At 37.3% G+C, this 15,968-nt stretch overlaps 1 protein-coding gene and 1 pseudogene across 1 annotated transcript; one reads left to right on the top strand and one right to left on the bottom strand.

Moving 5' to 3' along the window:
* Positions 1 to 5,926: 5,926 nt before the first annotated feature.
* Positions 5,927 to 6,508, bottom strand: LOC119516549 (annotated as a pseudogene).
* Positions 6,509 to 10,160: 3,652 nt separating this feature from the next.
* LOC119516543 (DNA damage-regulated autophagy modulator protein 2-like) lies at positions 10,161 to 11,579 on the top strand. Its single transcript, XM_037812856.1, has 2 exons — positions 10,161 to 10,167; positions 10,894 to 11,579. The coding sequence occupies exons 1-2, from the start codon at positions 10,161 to 10,163 to the stop codon at positions 11,577 to 11,579; spliced, it is 693 nt and encodes a 230-aa protein (XP_037668784.1).
* The last annotated feature ends 4,389 nt before the right edge of the window (positions 11,580 to 15,968 follow it).

Genomic DNA, 15,968 nt, shown 5'->3' with positions numbered 1-15,968 from the left:
TAATCAAAAGAAATCAAATAGCACCAAATAAGTTATAAAGACAGTCATTTCTTGCCACTCCTTCAAACTACCTCTCAATGATTGTTCAGAAACAATTTTTTTTAACATTTTGAACTTTCTGAATGTATTTATGTCTATATGACTAAATTATATGCTTATAAAGTTGCCTTTGATCACTTTTAGACATCATCTATCAATTTCCTGGCATGGTAAATGAAAATTTATTTACTCAACAAATTTTGGTTGATTGCCTAATATATGCCAAACCCTGATCTATATGCTGGGGCACAAAACAAATCCCTTACTTCATGGAACTGCCAGTTAAGTAGATATAACTCTCTTAAAATCCTTCTATCCAGTACCCATACTTCTAGTAAAATCACCATAATTTTTAGTTAATCACCCATGTTTATATTATATTTATATAAATATTGTTTGCTGCAGTGCATCAAGCTGTACTAGTACTCTATGTCTTTTTGCAGCTCTTGTATTTTTCCTATAGCTAATAAATACTTTATTTCACTCAAATACTTTTAAAAATCTAAATTGTTACAACTGCTTAATTAGATTCACAATCCACTTATTGTTAGTTTTTCCCAAATGGTCATATATAACATTAAAGCTATCAATTTTCTAATTTTTCTAGAGACTCAAATGTGGAAGCCTCTGTCTTATTTTAGTCTGTATTGATTGTTCTCTAGACTGCTTCTTCAGGGTTGCCTTGCAATGTGTCCTGGATTACATGTCTCTCTCTGTCTTGGTCTATATTCTTTTTTTGTTCAAGTACATCCTTAGTAACATCTAGAGATGGATGGATGGAAAACAAATTTCCTGTGTCCTTGAAATACGCGAAATGTTTTAATCTTCTGTCATCAATACTGGATGCTAGAAGATAATAAAGAATGCTTTCAGATTTCTGAAGGAAAAAATAATTTTCAAACTACTCAACTTCAGTTTATATGTTACTTTATCTCTACTAATTACATTTTAATTCTTGGAAAAGGTAAAGAAATTTAATAACACCTTTTAATGCATTTTATTGTTGCTAAAATCAGGAATTCAGTTTGTTAAGCAAATCATTCTAGGCAAATAGCTAAGTGAAATAATGGTTTGAAGCTTTTAATCTGTTCTTTCAAGCTTCAAATCTGTGAAAAACAGAAGGTAAAAGAAGAGAGATGAGCTTCACAGCCTAAAAATCTATTTCTTATTGTTGTTGGGAAACTGAAGAACATTAGTCAACTAACCCAAAACTTCAAAAGAGAGAGGAAGTTTTTGTTGGTTATTTAATTGGGTTCAACATGACAAGATGCATTGGGAAGACACGTGGTCTCTGAGTCATGTGTTGGGAACAACCAAGCTTCGCTTCCAACAGGCAGCTGAATTCAAACATCATGTAGTAATTGAGAACAAAGGCAGTTGGTTTTTCTGTGGCGCAATAAAGACTGGGGAGATGCTATCAGCATCATTTCAGAGAATTTTCAGGAAACTCTGGAAGTTAGGCTCATTTAGTTTGATTCTATTCCATATACTCAATGCTTCCTGCCTTTGTGTCAACAAGGGCTCCATCAACTGTGAAATCTAAGAGTTATAAAATTCAAATGATAATTTAGGATCTACAATGAAAAATAAGTCTTACTCCTCTGTGCTCTGTGTTCCTGTTCCCTTCCAAGAGGCAAACTCTGTTTCCAGTTTCTGGTATATTTGTCTCTAAGATATGCTAATGTATAGATTTTTAAAATCTACCCTTTCTATTTTCACTGCCACCACCCTCTTGTCACTTAGAATCGATATAACTATGCTTTAGAAAATGAATTTAGTCTTTCTTATGAGTTTATAGTAAACCTCTGCTGGCTCTTAATGATCAATTAGTACTTCTTTTCAAAGTGATCCTGAACAATGTGTGTGTACTAGAATTTCTTCTGGGACAGACTTCTATAGTTTTCAGGGGTTGCAGATTAATATGTCTTTGGAGGCCAGGCAAGAGTTCTAAAAATATAAAATGACTGGGTTCAAAGACAATAAGAAGTGATGGATAGTGTACAAACCGAAATGCCTGGTCTGAAGGTCTGTGTTTCAAATGCCAAGATTGTTAAATACATAGTACAACTAAACTACATGGTTTTGGTCCCTTATTATATAGTTCATCCTTCTTGAAAATCATAAATACACTTATCCCACAACCAGCCTCCCCAACCTAGCCCATTTTTCCTAATTCATTAAAAATTATAAAGATCAGTTTAATAATTTCAGGATTATGGTAGGTAATTTGGTTTGATCCCAAGAGATTTGAATATAGTGTCCGAAATGCTGTTTGTTTCATGAGGCAGAACCACAGATTGCTTAAGGGCACAGGTTCTGGAGTCAGAGAGTCCTGGGTTTGAGATTTGGCTTGGATGCTGGCTAGATTGGGCAAGTTCCCTAATCTTTCAAGCACTAAGCTTCATTATCTACAAGATGGGGATAATATATAGTTGCTTTAAAGATTATATAGATAAGGTATGTTAAGTGCTTAGCACAGTGCCTGGCACCTACCTGGTGTTCAGTAAATGGTAACTATTATCGTTGTGTAGAAGAGCTTGGTAGAATCTTATATTCCTTTGCACTTCAATTCTCTCTTAGGCAGATTTTTCCTACTTGTTTTAATCCAAAGATAGTTTTTGACAAAATGCAGAAGCAAGACTCTGTTCTCCTGGAACTTGCCTTAGAGTGAGGGAGACAGACAATAAACAAGCAAACAGATTAATATGATACAATTTCAGGTGCTAAGTGCTAGGATGTAAAATAAGCAGAGTAAGAGCTTGGGTTGTGAATGGGGTGGGGATGGGGTGAGGGTAGAATATTGATGAGTTGTGGCTTCCCCCATCAACTAACATGACCATTGGTTTCAAGAAGTAGGCCAGTCCTTCCTTTTCCTTTATGCCTTCCTTAGCATTTTTTCACAAGGCTTAGTTCATTTTGGTTTCAGCTTTATATTTGCTCTTGGTCTCTGTGCCCTACTTTCCATATTTTTTACAATTTGTTGAGATTTGAGATTGTCAGAGTAACTGCAGTAGCTCTATTTTAGTCTTTACCAGATACATTTGCAAATGCTTTCTCCAACCCTTTGCTAATGATACCTGTAGTCACGTAGCCATCCTTCCATGGACCATGTCTGATTTCACCATGTATAAACTTTGAAACACAATTCATCTCTTTTGTCACATTCCCAGAAAACAAACTTGCTCCACAAAATACTAAGAAAGAAAGCCAAGTTTTACTTAAGATTTGGTAGGAAGCAAAAGGTAAAGGTTTACAAGGCATACCACACAATAAATAACTTAATATTCCTAGTTGAACATTTTTGTCCCTTTCCCAGAGTGCTGCCAGTTACCGAGTCTTTTATTCTTTCCAACCTCTTCATCCATAGCCTTTAAATGCATCTCTCCTCTTCTTACACCGGGAAATTTAGCCCTTTTCAACTTCTCTGTAATTGTCAACTTTCTCAAAATCCCTTGAAGCCTAGCATCTCCGAATGGGTTTGTTGAAGTGGGTCTGTCCCTAGGGAAGCATGCTCCTGACTCACCTCCCCTGACATCATCTTATTCGTATTGTTACCTGTCTCCCATCCCCCAGTTTTCTTTTTTTCAGGCCAAATTTCTCTTATGAACCCTCATCTCTATAGCTGGTTGTCACCTGTCTTCTCCACCTGGATGCTCCATAGGTACTTTTATTTGATTATGTCTCAAACCAAACTAGCATTTTTTACCCTTCTTTCCAATTCTATTCCTCTTCTTATGTCTCCTATTTCAGAAAAAGCTACCATCATCCACCCAGGTACCCCAAGGCAGAAACCTGGGAACCATCCTTGACTCTTCCATCCTTCCTAACCTTTCTGTTAATAATTGCCCCCATCCATCTTGTTATCAGTCACCAAGTTCTATTGAATCTGTTTCCTGAAGATACTTTCAATCTACATCTCTCCATCCCCATGTACCATAATGAAAGGTTTTCTTCTGCTCAAAACCTACAATGATGCTCTATTATTTGACAAATAAAGTAAAAATCTTTCGGTTTTTTTGATAACATTGACATAAAAATACTTTATTATAATCAGGGGGTTGTCAGGATTTTTTAAAATGTGGAAATACATTTTATTTTAATTTTCATAAATAAAAAGGCTAAAACACTTTAGATTTTTAATTATACTTAGTTGACATCTAGTCAACCCCATACAACATTAATATTTTTCTCTTCTTGAAAATACTCAAAGATGCTTCCATTGTTCCTTTAGAAAACAGTCTAAGAGATATGCTGAATACAATGAGTTCCATGAAGAATATTCTACCACATCCATGTTTTTTCTGACACTTGAAATATTGAGTTATATGTCCTTTAACCTGTCTCTTGGAGGAAAAAACAAAAATGCACCATTAAAAAATTGGTCATCTATGATGAACAATTTAGCTATTTTTCCACAAACAAAACCTATTTTTCACCATGAGGAAGCAGAAAATAATATACAATCAGAAGGGTCTATCCTGAAATCATCATCTCTGTCAAAAGATAAGAGATTAAGTGTGGGAGGTCAACATATCATAAGTGACTTTTTTTTTTAACCATGTAACTCTGACTCAGAAAGGATTTTTTTTTTAAAGGAGACAAGAAATGTTTTACTGGTTTCAGCCTCTTAATGTCCTAAAATTTTTGTCTCACTGCAATGAAAAGAATCAGAAAGCAGTCTGATCTAGAGATAGGAGGGATCATCAAATGTGGAAAATCCTAACAGACAGGACTGCAGTTACCTAACAAATAATAGTCACAATAACAGAAAGCTTGGAAATGAACTTACAGTTAACCATGATGATGCCAGAAGTCATTCCAACACGGGTCTTGTGGAAGAATCCAAGCAATATTAAAGGCTGCTTATTATTTCAAGCCAGTGAATTTCAGGAGATCATGTACCCTCAAGGCCCTCACAAGGCACTCAAATACCAGGTCTACTCAAATAAACTTCCCAAGCAGCTTTTCTGTCCATTTCAGCTGCTTCCAGATGACTAGCCACTGTTATTATGCCTCGGCCCTCAATGATGATATCAGAAACTTGTTTGCCAATAACTTTTTGTGGGCTGTGGTATTATTGGCCAAGCTTATCGCCTCCTCCTTCTAATTGAACTCCTGGAGTCAAGTGAAGAAATTCTGCTTTCATGCTTACTTGTGAGCCAAAAATAACACCAACTACAAATTCAGGATGGTCCTCAGCCATTCTAACCGCTGCTTCGGCGTAGCTCGCAGTGGCTCACGAGCGAGTGGAACTCAATTCTGCAATGAGCAGGCACCGGCGATGCAAAGGAAGGCCCACGTCCCTTAGGCCTTTCACTAATTTAATGTAAAATCCGTCAGCCCATATGGATTCCACATCACAGTTTCCCATATTTTATAAGAAAAGAAAATAGGTTTAATGTTTAAGACTGAAAGACAACATTGCCATCATCACAGCTCAGAAAGTATCCACAGGACACTTTTAGAAACAGAATGCTGCCATGTCTCCAAAATGTGAGATTAGGCAAACTGACAGCAAACATGAGGTAAAAAATTAGAACATTTTCTGTCTTCATTCATATCATACCTCCACACCCCTGGGAATCCAGGTTAAATGGATTTTTCAATTCACTTCATTTCCACTTTAGCATCATAATGTAAGTGATAAAGCAACCTTGATTTTTATGTAAAAATCATAGCATCAATTTTGAAACTCAAATGGGACTGTCTTCATGTAAGAGAATGATCTAATAGCAAATTCCCGTATCTAGACTATATATATGTATACATATGTGTATGTGTGTGTGTGTGTGTGTGTATTTATGTATGTATGTATTTATTTATTTATTTATTCCATGAGGTTAACTTGAGCTCTTAAAGTATTTATTTTAAACTCAAGTAATGACAGTTAGGCCATTGCAATCATTTCCTCATCTGAGTCATATGTTTCATCTTTTAGTCACAATTCCCCTAAATCTTTGTTTACATTTGTAATATTTTTCCTCTTCCACTTCTTGGGAACTGCATCATTAGCACAGATTTTTCTCATTTTAATGTTTGGTAATTTCTTGACATCAATATCTCATTCCCTGAAAGTTTTCAGATTACTTGCATTTACAATGTCTGGAACCTCAAAGCCATATTCTTCGTACTGCGACAGCTAGCGTGGCCATCATTTGCTTGATGACTGTCTCCCGGGAATGGTGTCTCCTTCCTGGCCTGTCTTTGGCAATTTGCTCCAGTTTATCGCTGAATCAATGTAAATACCTTTCAATTAATTCACAAGTGTCTTTCTTTGAATATTCTTCTTTTGGGGGATCAAGATGACTGTGAAACCACTGTAGTTTTTCACCAATAATGTTGAGACACAAGGCCTTTTCATTCTTCAATTTTTCCTTTTTTCTTGTTTGAGCTGCTTTTCTACTACACGGATGGATGATTTTCTTTTTTTCTTCCATCCTGCACTTTTTCCCTTTGATGCTTTAGGCATGGTGACATCCTCGCGACCCCAGTGAGCCTCAGTGCTCCAGACCTGGGCAAATGCTCCCACTCCAGGGGGTACTACTGTCAGAGAAGCTCCTGTCCAAATACATGTGCTTGTCAGGATTTTTTCTCTCAAGAAACCCATTTACATATGATCAAATTTTCAGCTCTCTTTTGCAACCTACCCCCATTTATTTTAGTGTTTATATGTGCATCTTAAGAGACAAATAGTCTGAAAATATCCTTATTCTACTCTTATAGCTAATTGGTAGTTTGTTTAGGTATATAATTCTACATTAGAAATAACTTTTCTTCAGAATTTTGAGGGTGTCTCCATTGTTGTCTAGCTTCCACTGTTACTGTTGAGAAGCTATATCAATTTTTTTTTTGTAAACAATTACCACAAACTTAGTGGCTTAAACCCACCTAACAGTTCTGTAGGTTAGAAATCCAGTCATGGCATGGATGGGTTCTCTGCTCAGGATATCTAGACTGAAATCAAAATTTTGACTGAACTGAATTCTTACCTGGACACTTTGGTGGAAAATCCACTTTTGAGCTCATTCAGATTGTTGGCAGAATTCAGTTCTTTGTAGGTGTCGGACTGAGATCTCTATTTCCTTGTGGGCTGTCAGCCAGGGACTGCTCTCAGGTCCTTAAAGATTTCTGCATTTCTTCTCATGTGGCTCCCTCCATCTTTAAAGCCAGATATGGAGAATCCCCTTATACCAAATTCTTGTCACACTTAGAATCTCTTGTACCAAGAAGAGCCCCGTCTTTTTAAGGGCTTACCTCATTAGGTCGGTCTAACTGGGATAATCTCCCTTTCTTAAAGTCTATCATACCGTATAACATAACCTACTTACAGCAGTGAAATTCATCATATTTACATTACCAGGGATTTATATAGGACATGTACACCAGGGGGGCAAAGAATTTTGGGGCTATGTTAGAATTCTGCCTACCGTAGAAGTCCAAAATTATTCTAATTCCAGATTCATATTATGTGTCCCCCTCCCCCCTTTTTTAAATCTTTGGAAGTTTGCAGAATTTTTAGAATTGTCCATTGCCTTCAGGTTTCTGAAATCTCATGATGTGGCTTAGTATGGGTCTATTTTTATCCACTGTACTGAACACTTTTCAATATGAAAACTCACATCCTTCAGTTCAGTTTGACTATTTTCATTGATTATTTCCTATCTTCCATTTCCTCTGTTCTTGCTTTCTGGAACTCTAATTATTTGGACATTGGTCCATTTGGATTAGTTCTCCAGTTTTCTTCTTTTCTCCAATTTTTCCATCTCTGCTTTTTGTTCTACTATTTTTTTCTCAATATCATGTTCCAGATATTGAATTTTTCATTTAGGCTATCAAGTTGTTAATTTACAAGAGCCATTTTGTTTTGTTAGGTATTTTGTTTGTTCTTTTTATATGACATTCTGTTCTTGTTTTATGGGTGGATTGTTTTCTCTTATCTCTCTGAGGATATTAATAAGGGTTTCTTTTTAAGAATTCTTGTCTTCACATAGTCTTTGTTTCCTCTAAGTTGCTTTTACATATTTATTAGAAGATTTCCTCAGATAACTGTGCTCTTCATTCATCTATTTCAAAGCACTAAAAAGCTGATTGGGAGCTCTGAGCCCCTGAGTAAGGCCTGTCAACCATGAGCTTTAGTATAGAGTGAGCCATGTAGGCCATTATGTTACGGGATCCCAATGCTGCCTTCATTATGTCTTTCCTCCTGGAAAATTCAGATAGCCTGAAAAGACTCCTCAAAGCCTTTCCAATCTTCTACCAGAAAGTGGTTGGCTTGGTTGGTCAGCTTCTTAGAACTGGATGGGGGAAAAGAGCTGAGGGCATATATTCTTAAAAGTATATCTGGAATTCAATTTGAATTACTTCCACACCTGGTAGAGTTCTTAAATGCACTCTTTGCCTCTCATCTTTGTCTATTGAATTTTTGCTGTTCTTCATAGCTAATTTCAGTTGACCTGCTTAGAAGTAATCCCTTATACCACTCATAGTACTTTATCACACCTGCCTTAATTGTATAATTGATTACTTATCTCTTTACTAGAGATAAACTCTTTGACGGAAGCACCTATATCTAGACAATGGAGTTTTCCATCATAGTGTCCTGCTCTTGCAGGCTTTTAACTAATAATTGTTGAATGATTACAACAGCTACAAAGATTGTATTAATTTTTCCAAGACATATTTCTGTTGATTCTTCTACTCTAAGGTTTCCAGAAAGATGTTTTCAACCTTACTCATTTGGTTTTAGAGACATCTTTCAAAAAATTGTATTATGTGACTGGAAATGTTACAGGGAAAGAGAAAAGTAACAGCCTCCCTTTTCTTACGTCAGTCAACACCCACACAGAACAGTTAAACACCAAACATGAAGATATTAAGGTAAAACCTCTTTTTCCATTTCCTTTCCTGAACCACTGCCAGATTTTTTGTGAGAGACTTTCATGATAGCAGGCATTACCAACTGTTAAGTCATTTTAAGCCAATTACTAAAACTAAATATTTTCTAAATGATTGACAACGCATATGAGAAGACCACTAGTCACTCTCTTTCATTCTGATTTACTAGGCTCCCTTCACATGCAATTCATTCTAAGCTTCTTCAAACTTTTCTCCATCAAGGACACTCTCCAATGAATTCATTTTTGGGGGTTATTCATCATTTATGCATCTATCTACTCTCAAATTACATTTTGCCTTTTTGTGTGTGCTCCTGCTTTATCATGGGTGGGGTGGGGGTGCCTCTCCTACCTGTGGGGTAGAAATAAGTTGAGTATGTTCTTAAGAACTTTTTCTTCAGTTAAAGAATTGCTTTGGAATTTTCTGTGTAGGACATGAAATGTTGGCATAGCCAGTGGGAGGATCTTGGCCATGTGTAAGCATTTGCCTGTACTGTACTGAGTTTTGGTTAACTGGTAGTCCTTGAATCACACCACTGACATTCTTAAAGTAGCTCAGCACCAGCCACTGGCTTCAAGATGCTCAGCTCAAAGGTATGCCTGCCCCTTCTGGTAAGTGTCACATTTTATCTTTGGAGTGTTAACTTCAGTTTTGAAATGAATCCAGCAAAGCAGTCTGTTATTTTGTTGGCTAAGGTTGGGATGTCTATCTCAGACCCATGGGGGAATTTTCTTGGATGAGCCCAGGACAACATGGGGTGTCCCACACTGAATAGGCTCCAATAACAAGTCACGAATTCACCTTTTTCATTGCTTGTTAGGAAGAAGGGGGTGGGTTGTGGGGAATTGGAGCAAATTGATTTCTTTATCCTAGAAAACCATTTTCTCAATATTAGCAATGCATACAAATGGCCAGAGTAGCAGAAGATTTTTTTCTCTTTCTTGCTCCTTCACTGATTTTTGTGGACATATCATCTTTCTTCTCTTGATCGCAGTTTCATTTTGTAAAAATGATATGAAATGCCCTAAATGTCAATCTTCAGCCTCTTTTAAAAACATACAGGAAGAAGCACTTTCTAGAGGCTAGATTTCTTTCCTGCTTTTTGTAATTACAAGGATTATGGTAGCAAACCTGGAACCTCCTCCCACTTCTTTTACTCCTAATTCTTAATTTCTTTTCATTCTTCAAGCCTCAGCACAAATTTTATCCCCTTTATTAGGTACTCTATGTTAAGTGTAAAACTATTTTGGAAATATAGAAAGGATAAAGAGGAAAATAAACACCTATAATGCTACCATTCAGAGAAGATAACCGTGAAAAACAAAATTAATATTTTGCATTATCTCTTTCTAATCCTTTTCCTATGCCCAAATATATACGTAATTTAATTTTTAGTTTTATAAATTATGTATGTGGCTAGATCAATATCTTGCATTTTTAAACTTAAGATTGCATTAGAGGCCCTACCCTGTCCCCATCCTGTGGGAAGGCTCCAGAGCCCACGGCCTGCACTGGCCAGGTCACCCAAGCAAGTCAATACTAAGAGGAGATAGCATAAGGAATTCATCTTCATCAGTGGCATTTAAATATTTGTGAAACTTAAAAATTGTAACCAGAGTTCTGATTCATGGAACTTCAGAGAAAGCATAGAAGATATGTAACAGATGCAGGAACATTTCTGTACCTACAAAAGATGCCAGTTTAGGCAGATTTCAAGACCAATATTTTGTAAACTCAAACTAGGTGGAAATATAATGGTGAACAAAATATTCGGTTCCTGCTCTCATGGAACTTTAAGTTTAGAGAGGGAGATATAACTAAACAATTCAGAAGACCTGTTTGAGATGTGATGGTTTCAGCAAGGCCTCAATTTCCTCCTCTCTGCCCTTGTAATTTGGATGGCTGCTGCTTTTATTTTTTCATACATTATTGCAATAAGGCTCCACCATGCTGACCCAGCTTTGCCTTATATCAGTGACACTGGTACAGCAGCTCCAGAAAAATACTTGTGTGGGGCAATGTTAAATGTCACCACAGTTTTATGCGTTGCTACCATTTATGTTCTTTATAAGCAAGTTCAAGCTCCGAATCCTGAAGAAAATCATATCATCATGTTAAACAAAGCTGGCCTTGTGCTTAGATTACTGAGTTGTTTGGGACTTTCTGTTGTGGCAAACTTCCAGAAAACAACCCTTTTTGCTGCACATGTAAGTGGAGCTGTACTCACTTTAGGTCTGGGTTCATTATATATGTTTGTTCAGACTATCCTTTCCTACCAAATGCAGCCCCAAATTCATGGCAAACAAGTCTTCTGGATCAGACTACTGGTGGCTATCTGGTGTGGAGTCAGTGCACTTAGCATGCTGATTTGCTCATCACTTTTGTACAATGGCAATTTTGGCACTGATACAGTACAGAAACTCCATTGGAACCCTGAGGACAAAGGTTATGTGCTTCACATGATCACTACTGCAGCAGAATGGTCCATGTCATTTTCCTTCTTTGGTTTTTTCCTAACTTACATCTGTGATTTTCAGAAAATATCTTTACGAGTGGAAGCCAATTTACAAGGATTAACCCTCTATGACACTGCTCCTTGCCCTATTAAAAATGAACAAACTCAACTACTTTCCAGAGATTTATGATCAAGGGATCAAATATTTCTGTTATGATTATGATTCTCAGAGATTGAGGAAACATTCACAAAGCTACTTATTCTGCTCAGAAATTTTCAAACAATTAATCAAGGCTGACGTTGACGTTGATGAATACTGATAATCAAGAGATGTGAAATAAGCCATTTGATAAGTTATTTTAAAGGATATCATCGAGAGGATCATGTAAACATGTTTACACTTTTTTATCCCAGAAAATAAAACGAAAAGATTAAAAAAAAAGAGATTACATTAGAGGGATTTTCTCATATTGGAATTTTTACAGGATATGTTATAGTTAAGACCATAGCCTCCAGAGCCAAACTCTTCTGGGCTCAAATGTCACTTCTACCACTTATTAGAGTAACTTGAGTAAGTTACTTAACTTCTCTTTGCATTGTTTTCTAATCCGTAAAATGGAGTTGAGAATGAAAATGCTTACCTCAGGATTTTTGTTAAATGAGTTAACTTCATATAAAATACTTAGACAATACCTTGCACATAGCAAGTACTAAATGAATATTAGCTATTGCTGTTTAAAAAGATTTTAATGGTAACATAGTTCTCCATCATTTGAGTGTACTATAACTTGTGTAATTAACCCCTTATTATTGAACATTTATGTTGTTTCTAAATTTTTAATATTGTAAATAACACTGATGTATCAACATCCTTGTACACACATCTATGTGCATTTGTCTGATTTTTTGCTTAAATTCCTAGAAATTATGGACTATATTGTAATTAATTTATTTTTTATTGTTTCTCCCTCCGCATCCTCCTCCAAAAATGTAAGTTCCACTAGGGCAGGGAATTTGCCTTTCTTACTTAGTACTTTATTTCCAGTACCTAAAGAAGTCCTTGATACATAGTGGGCACTTGATAAATCCTTGTTTGTTGAGAAGAGTATGGCAATTTTAAGGATTTTGATAGACACTGCCAAATTAATACCCAGAAATTAACACTACTGCCTGATGGCTTGAGTGCCTGACTCATTACTCCCTTTCCCATCCAACAATGTCACTTATATCCTCTGCCTGAAGAATCTTTTATTTCAGAGTTCTTTTAGGTTCTGTTGCTCTTCCGGTATGCTGTTTATTCCATACTCCGCTAACCATGCGCTTGCAAAAAACTACTTAGTCCTTGACTTTATACTTTTCCTTCCGTACTTCATGTTCTGAGTATAGAATGACCTGCTACAGTCAGCCCTGTCTCTTCATTGTGCTCATTCCCATTTTCACGACTTTACTCTGCTTGGCTAAGGCATATTGATTGTAAGTAACAGCAACTAACACAAGATGAATTAGCAAAATGGATACTGTTTTAAAGATGTGGAATCGTCTCATAGAACTCAAGGACAAAAATGCAATGAGAGGCTCCAGAAGAGTCTAGTAGACTCTAGAACTAAGAAATCATGATTTTCTTTTGCTTCTCTCTCTGCAGAGAAGATTTTCCCACTTCTTTATCTATCTGTGGCTTCTGATTTTACACGTTACAATTTCATCCATGCTTATGGACTAGCCTAGCTCTTTTTTTTTTTTTTTTTAATGTCTGATCTTATTTATTTGTTACTCTTAGAAAATCTTATTTTTGACTGGACTCAGAATTAGAGGTAGAAGCTCTTAGAGGGGACAGCTTCCAACTCTTGGCAATCTATTCCTGGTGGTTTTCTTTGGCCTCCTTCATTCTCTTGGTCAAAAGTTTAGCATATTCTGCTGCCTCTTTCTTATTTTTTCTTAGTACACTGTTTCTTCAGGGCAATACACCGACGTTTATGTTGCAGGACACGTGAAGTAACAAGACGCTGAATCTTGAGCACTTTGGTCCTGGGTTTCTTACCTTCTTTGTTCAAGGGCTTTTTCACAACATACTGGTGGACATAATCTTTAGAGAGACTGAAAAGTTTGCAGATTCTGCTACCTCTTTTGAGCCCCAGGCAGTGAGGCACAGTAGTATCAGTCAGTCCAGGAATATCCTTCTCTCCTTTTTTTACAATAACCAGGTTGAGAACACTCAGATTGGCATCCACAGTGCAACCCCCAACAGATTTGCACTTTCTTTCTCCAGTTCTCCTTGGTCTATAACAGGAATGTCCCTTACTCAGTAGGAGGCAGACACTGCCATGGGTCAAGACAACCTGCTTCATGGGGAAACCTTGTTTGTTGTTTCTGCCACTGATTTGGACAACATAACTCTTCTACTCTTTGCCCAGAGCATCAGCAGCAACTTCTGTGGCCATAGGCGTCTATAGATGGTATGAAGTTTGCATTCAGTGTTCATTTCAATGAGCTTTTGGCAGCCAGTGGCTGGGAAGGAGATGTTCAGCTTCATGCTGAGGCAGCTGATTGCCTCTGAGGCACCACGAAAAAGAGCTAGCCTAGCTCTTTTGAATCCCAGTTCAGAATTCCTGAGCAGAAAATATGTTTGACCAATTTTGATTGACTTTGAGTCAAGCATCCAGGGCAGGCTAATCAGTCTTGCCACAAGAGAAGGAATCTTGTAGTAAAACTTGGTTACCAGATGTCCCTTCCTGTGAAGGGAGGGTCACTTCTGAAAGAAAGGGGGTGGGGGTGGGGGAGTTCTTTTAAGCTTAGTAGAATCCCCAAAAGTATCTGTCACAATGATCTTGCCTAATTCCTTTCCGTGTCTGAACTTACTGGCTTCCCTTAACCTTATCCATCCTTAAAAGCCCAGGAAAAATCTCAAATTCTAGAACCATATGCTACCACTAATGTGAACTTTGAAAAATGTAAAACAAATGGTTTATAATGTAGAATGTAGGGGAACTAGCAATAGAGAGCAATTAAGGAAGGGGGAACAATAATCCAAGAAGAACAGATAAGCTATTTAACGTTCTGGGGATGCCCAGGAATGACTATGGTCTGTTAATTTCTGATGGATATAGTAGGAACGAGTTCACAGAAATGTTGCTGTATTAGGTAACTTTCTTGGGGTAAAGTAGGAACAGGTTGGAAGTAAAGCAGTTATCTTAGGTTAGTTGTCTTTTTCTTACTCCCTTGTTATAGTCTCTTTGAAATGTTCTTTTATTGTATGTTTTTTTTTAAATTTAAAAAAAATTTTTTATTTTTCATATAGTTGATTTAGGAAAAAAAATTAAAAAAAAAAGAATAAAAAATAAACAAGGAAAAAAATATGCAGAGCCCCCTTGAGGAGCTGGTGGAGAATGCAGGGGTATTGGCCTGCCCTACCTCGATGGTTGCTAACATGCCCACAGACATAGGGGACTGGTGGTTTGATGGATTGAGCCTTCTACCACGGGATTTACCCTTGGGAAGACGGTTGCTGCAAAGGAGAGGTTAGGCCTCCCTTCAATTGTGCCTAAGAGCCTCCTCCCGAATGCCTCTTTGTTGCTCAGATGTGGCCCTCTCTCTCTACCTAAGCCAACTTGAAAGGTGAAATCACGGCCCTCCCCACTACGTGGGATCAGACACCCAAGGGAGTGAATCTCCCTGGCAATGTGGAATATGGCTCCCGGGGAGGAATGTAGACCCGGCATCATGGGATGGAGACCATCTTCTTGACCAAAAGGGGGATGTGAAAGGAAATGAAATAAGCTTCAGTGGCAGAGAGATTCCAAAAGGAGCTGAGAGGTCACTCTGGCGGGCACTGTTATGCACAATATAGACAACCCTATTTAGGTTCTAATGAATTGGGGTAGCTGGTGGTGGATACCTGAAACTATCAAACTACAACCCAGAACCCATGAATCTTGAAGACAATTGTATAAAAATGTGGCTTATGAGGGGGGACAGTGGGATTGGGGGGGCCATGGGGATCACACTCCCCTTTGTCTAGTTTGTGGATGGATGCATGGAAAGGTGGGGGAAGGAAACAAACAGACAAACAGACAAGGGCTCCCAGTGTTCTTTTTTACTTTAATTGCTCTTTTTCACTTTAATTATTATTCTGGTTATTTTTGTGTGTGTGGTAAGGAGGGTGTCAGGGATTGATTTTGGTGATGAATGTACAACTATGTAATGGTACTGTGAACAATTGAATGTACGATTTGTTTTGTATGACTGCGTGGTATGTGAATATATCTCAATAAAATGAATAATAAAAAAAAGACATACTGTCAAGTGAAAAGACTATGTCTTGAGTTTTTTTCTAATGTGTATTTGCATAGAAGCACTTTACTAGTAAACAATCAGACCATGAACATCTCTATAACACATCTATAACACATCTCAAATTCAACAACTTTTCATCACCATCTCTACCTTTGTTGAGTTCATTGTCATCTCTCTCAGGAACTATTGCAGTAGACTCCAATTCCATCTCCCTGTTGCTACTCTTGCTCCATCCCAACCCATTCTTCTCACGGTAGCAAGCAGAACATTCATAAAATGGAAATCTAAA

Source organism: Choloepus didactylus, chromosome 2 (assembly GCF_015220235.1).
Source record: "Choloepus didactylus isolate mChoDid1 chromosome 2, mChoDid1.pri, whole genome shotgun sequence".
In the NCBI taxonomy this organism is placed as follows: domain Eukaryota; kingdom Metazoa; phylum Chordata; class Mammalia; order Pilosa; family Megalonychidae; genus Choloepus; species Choloepus didactylus.
Note: the sequence above shows the minus strand (reverse complement) of the source record. Positions and strands in the feature narration are given on the sequence as shown.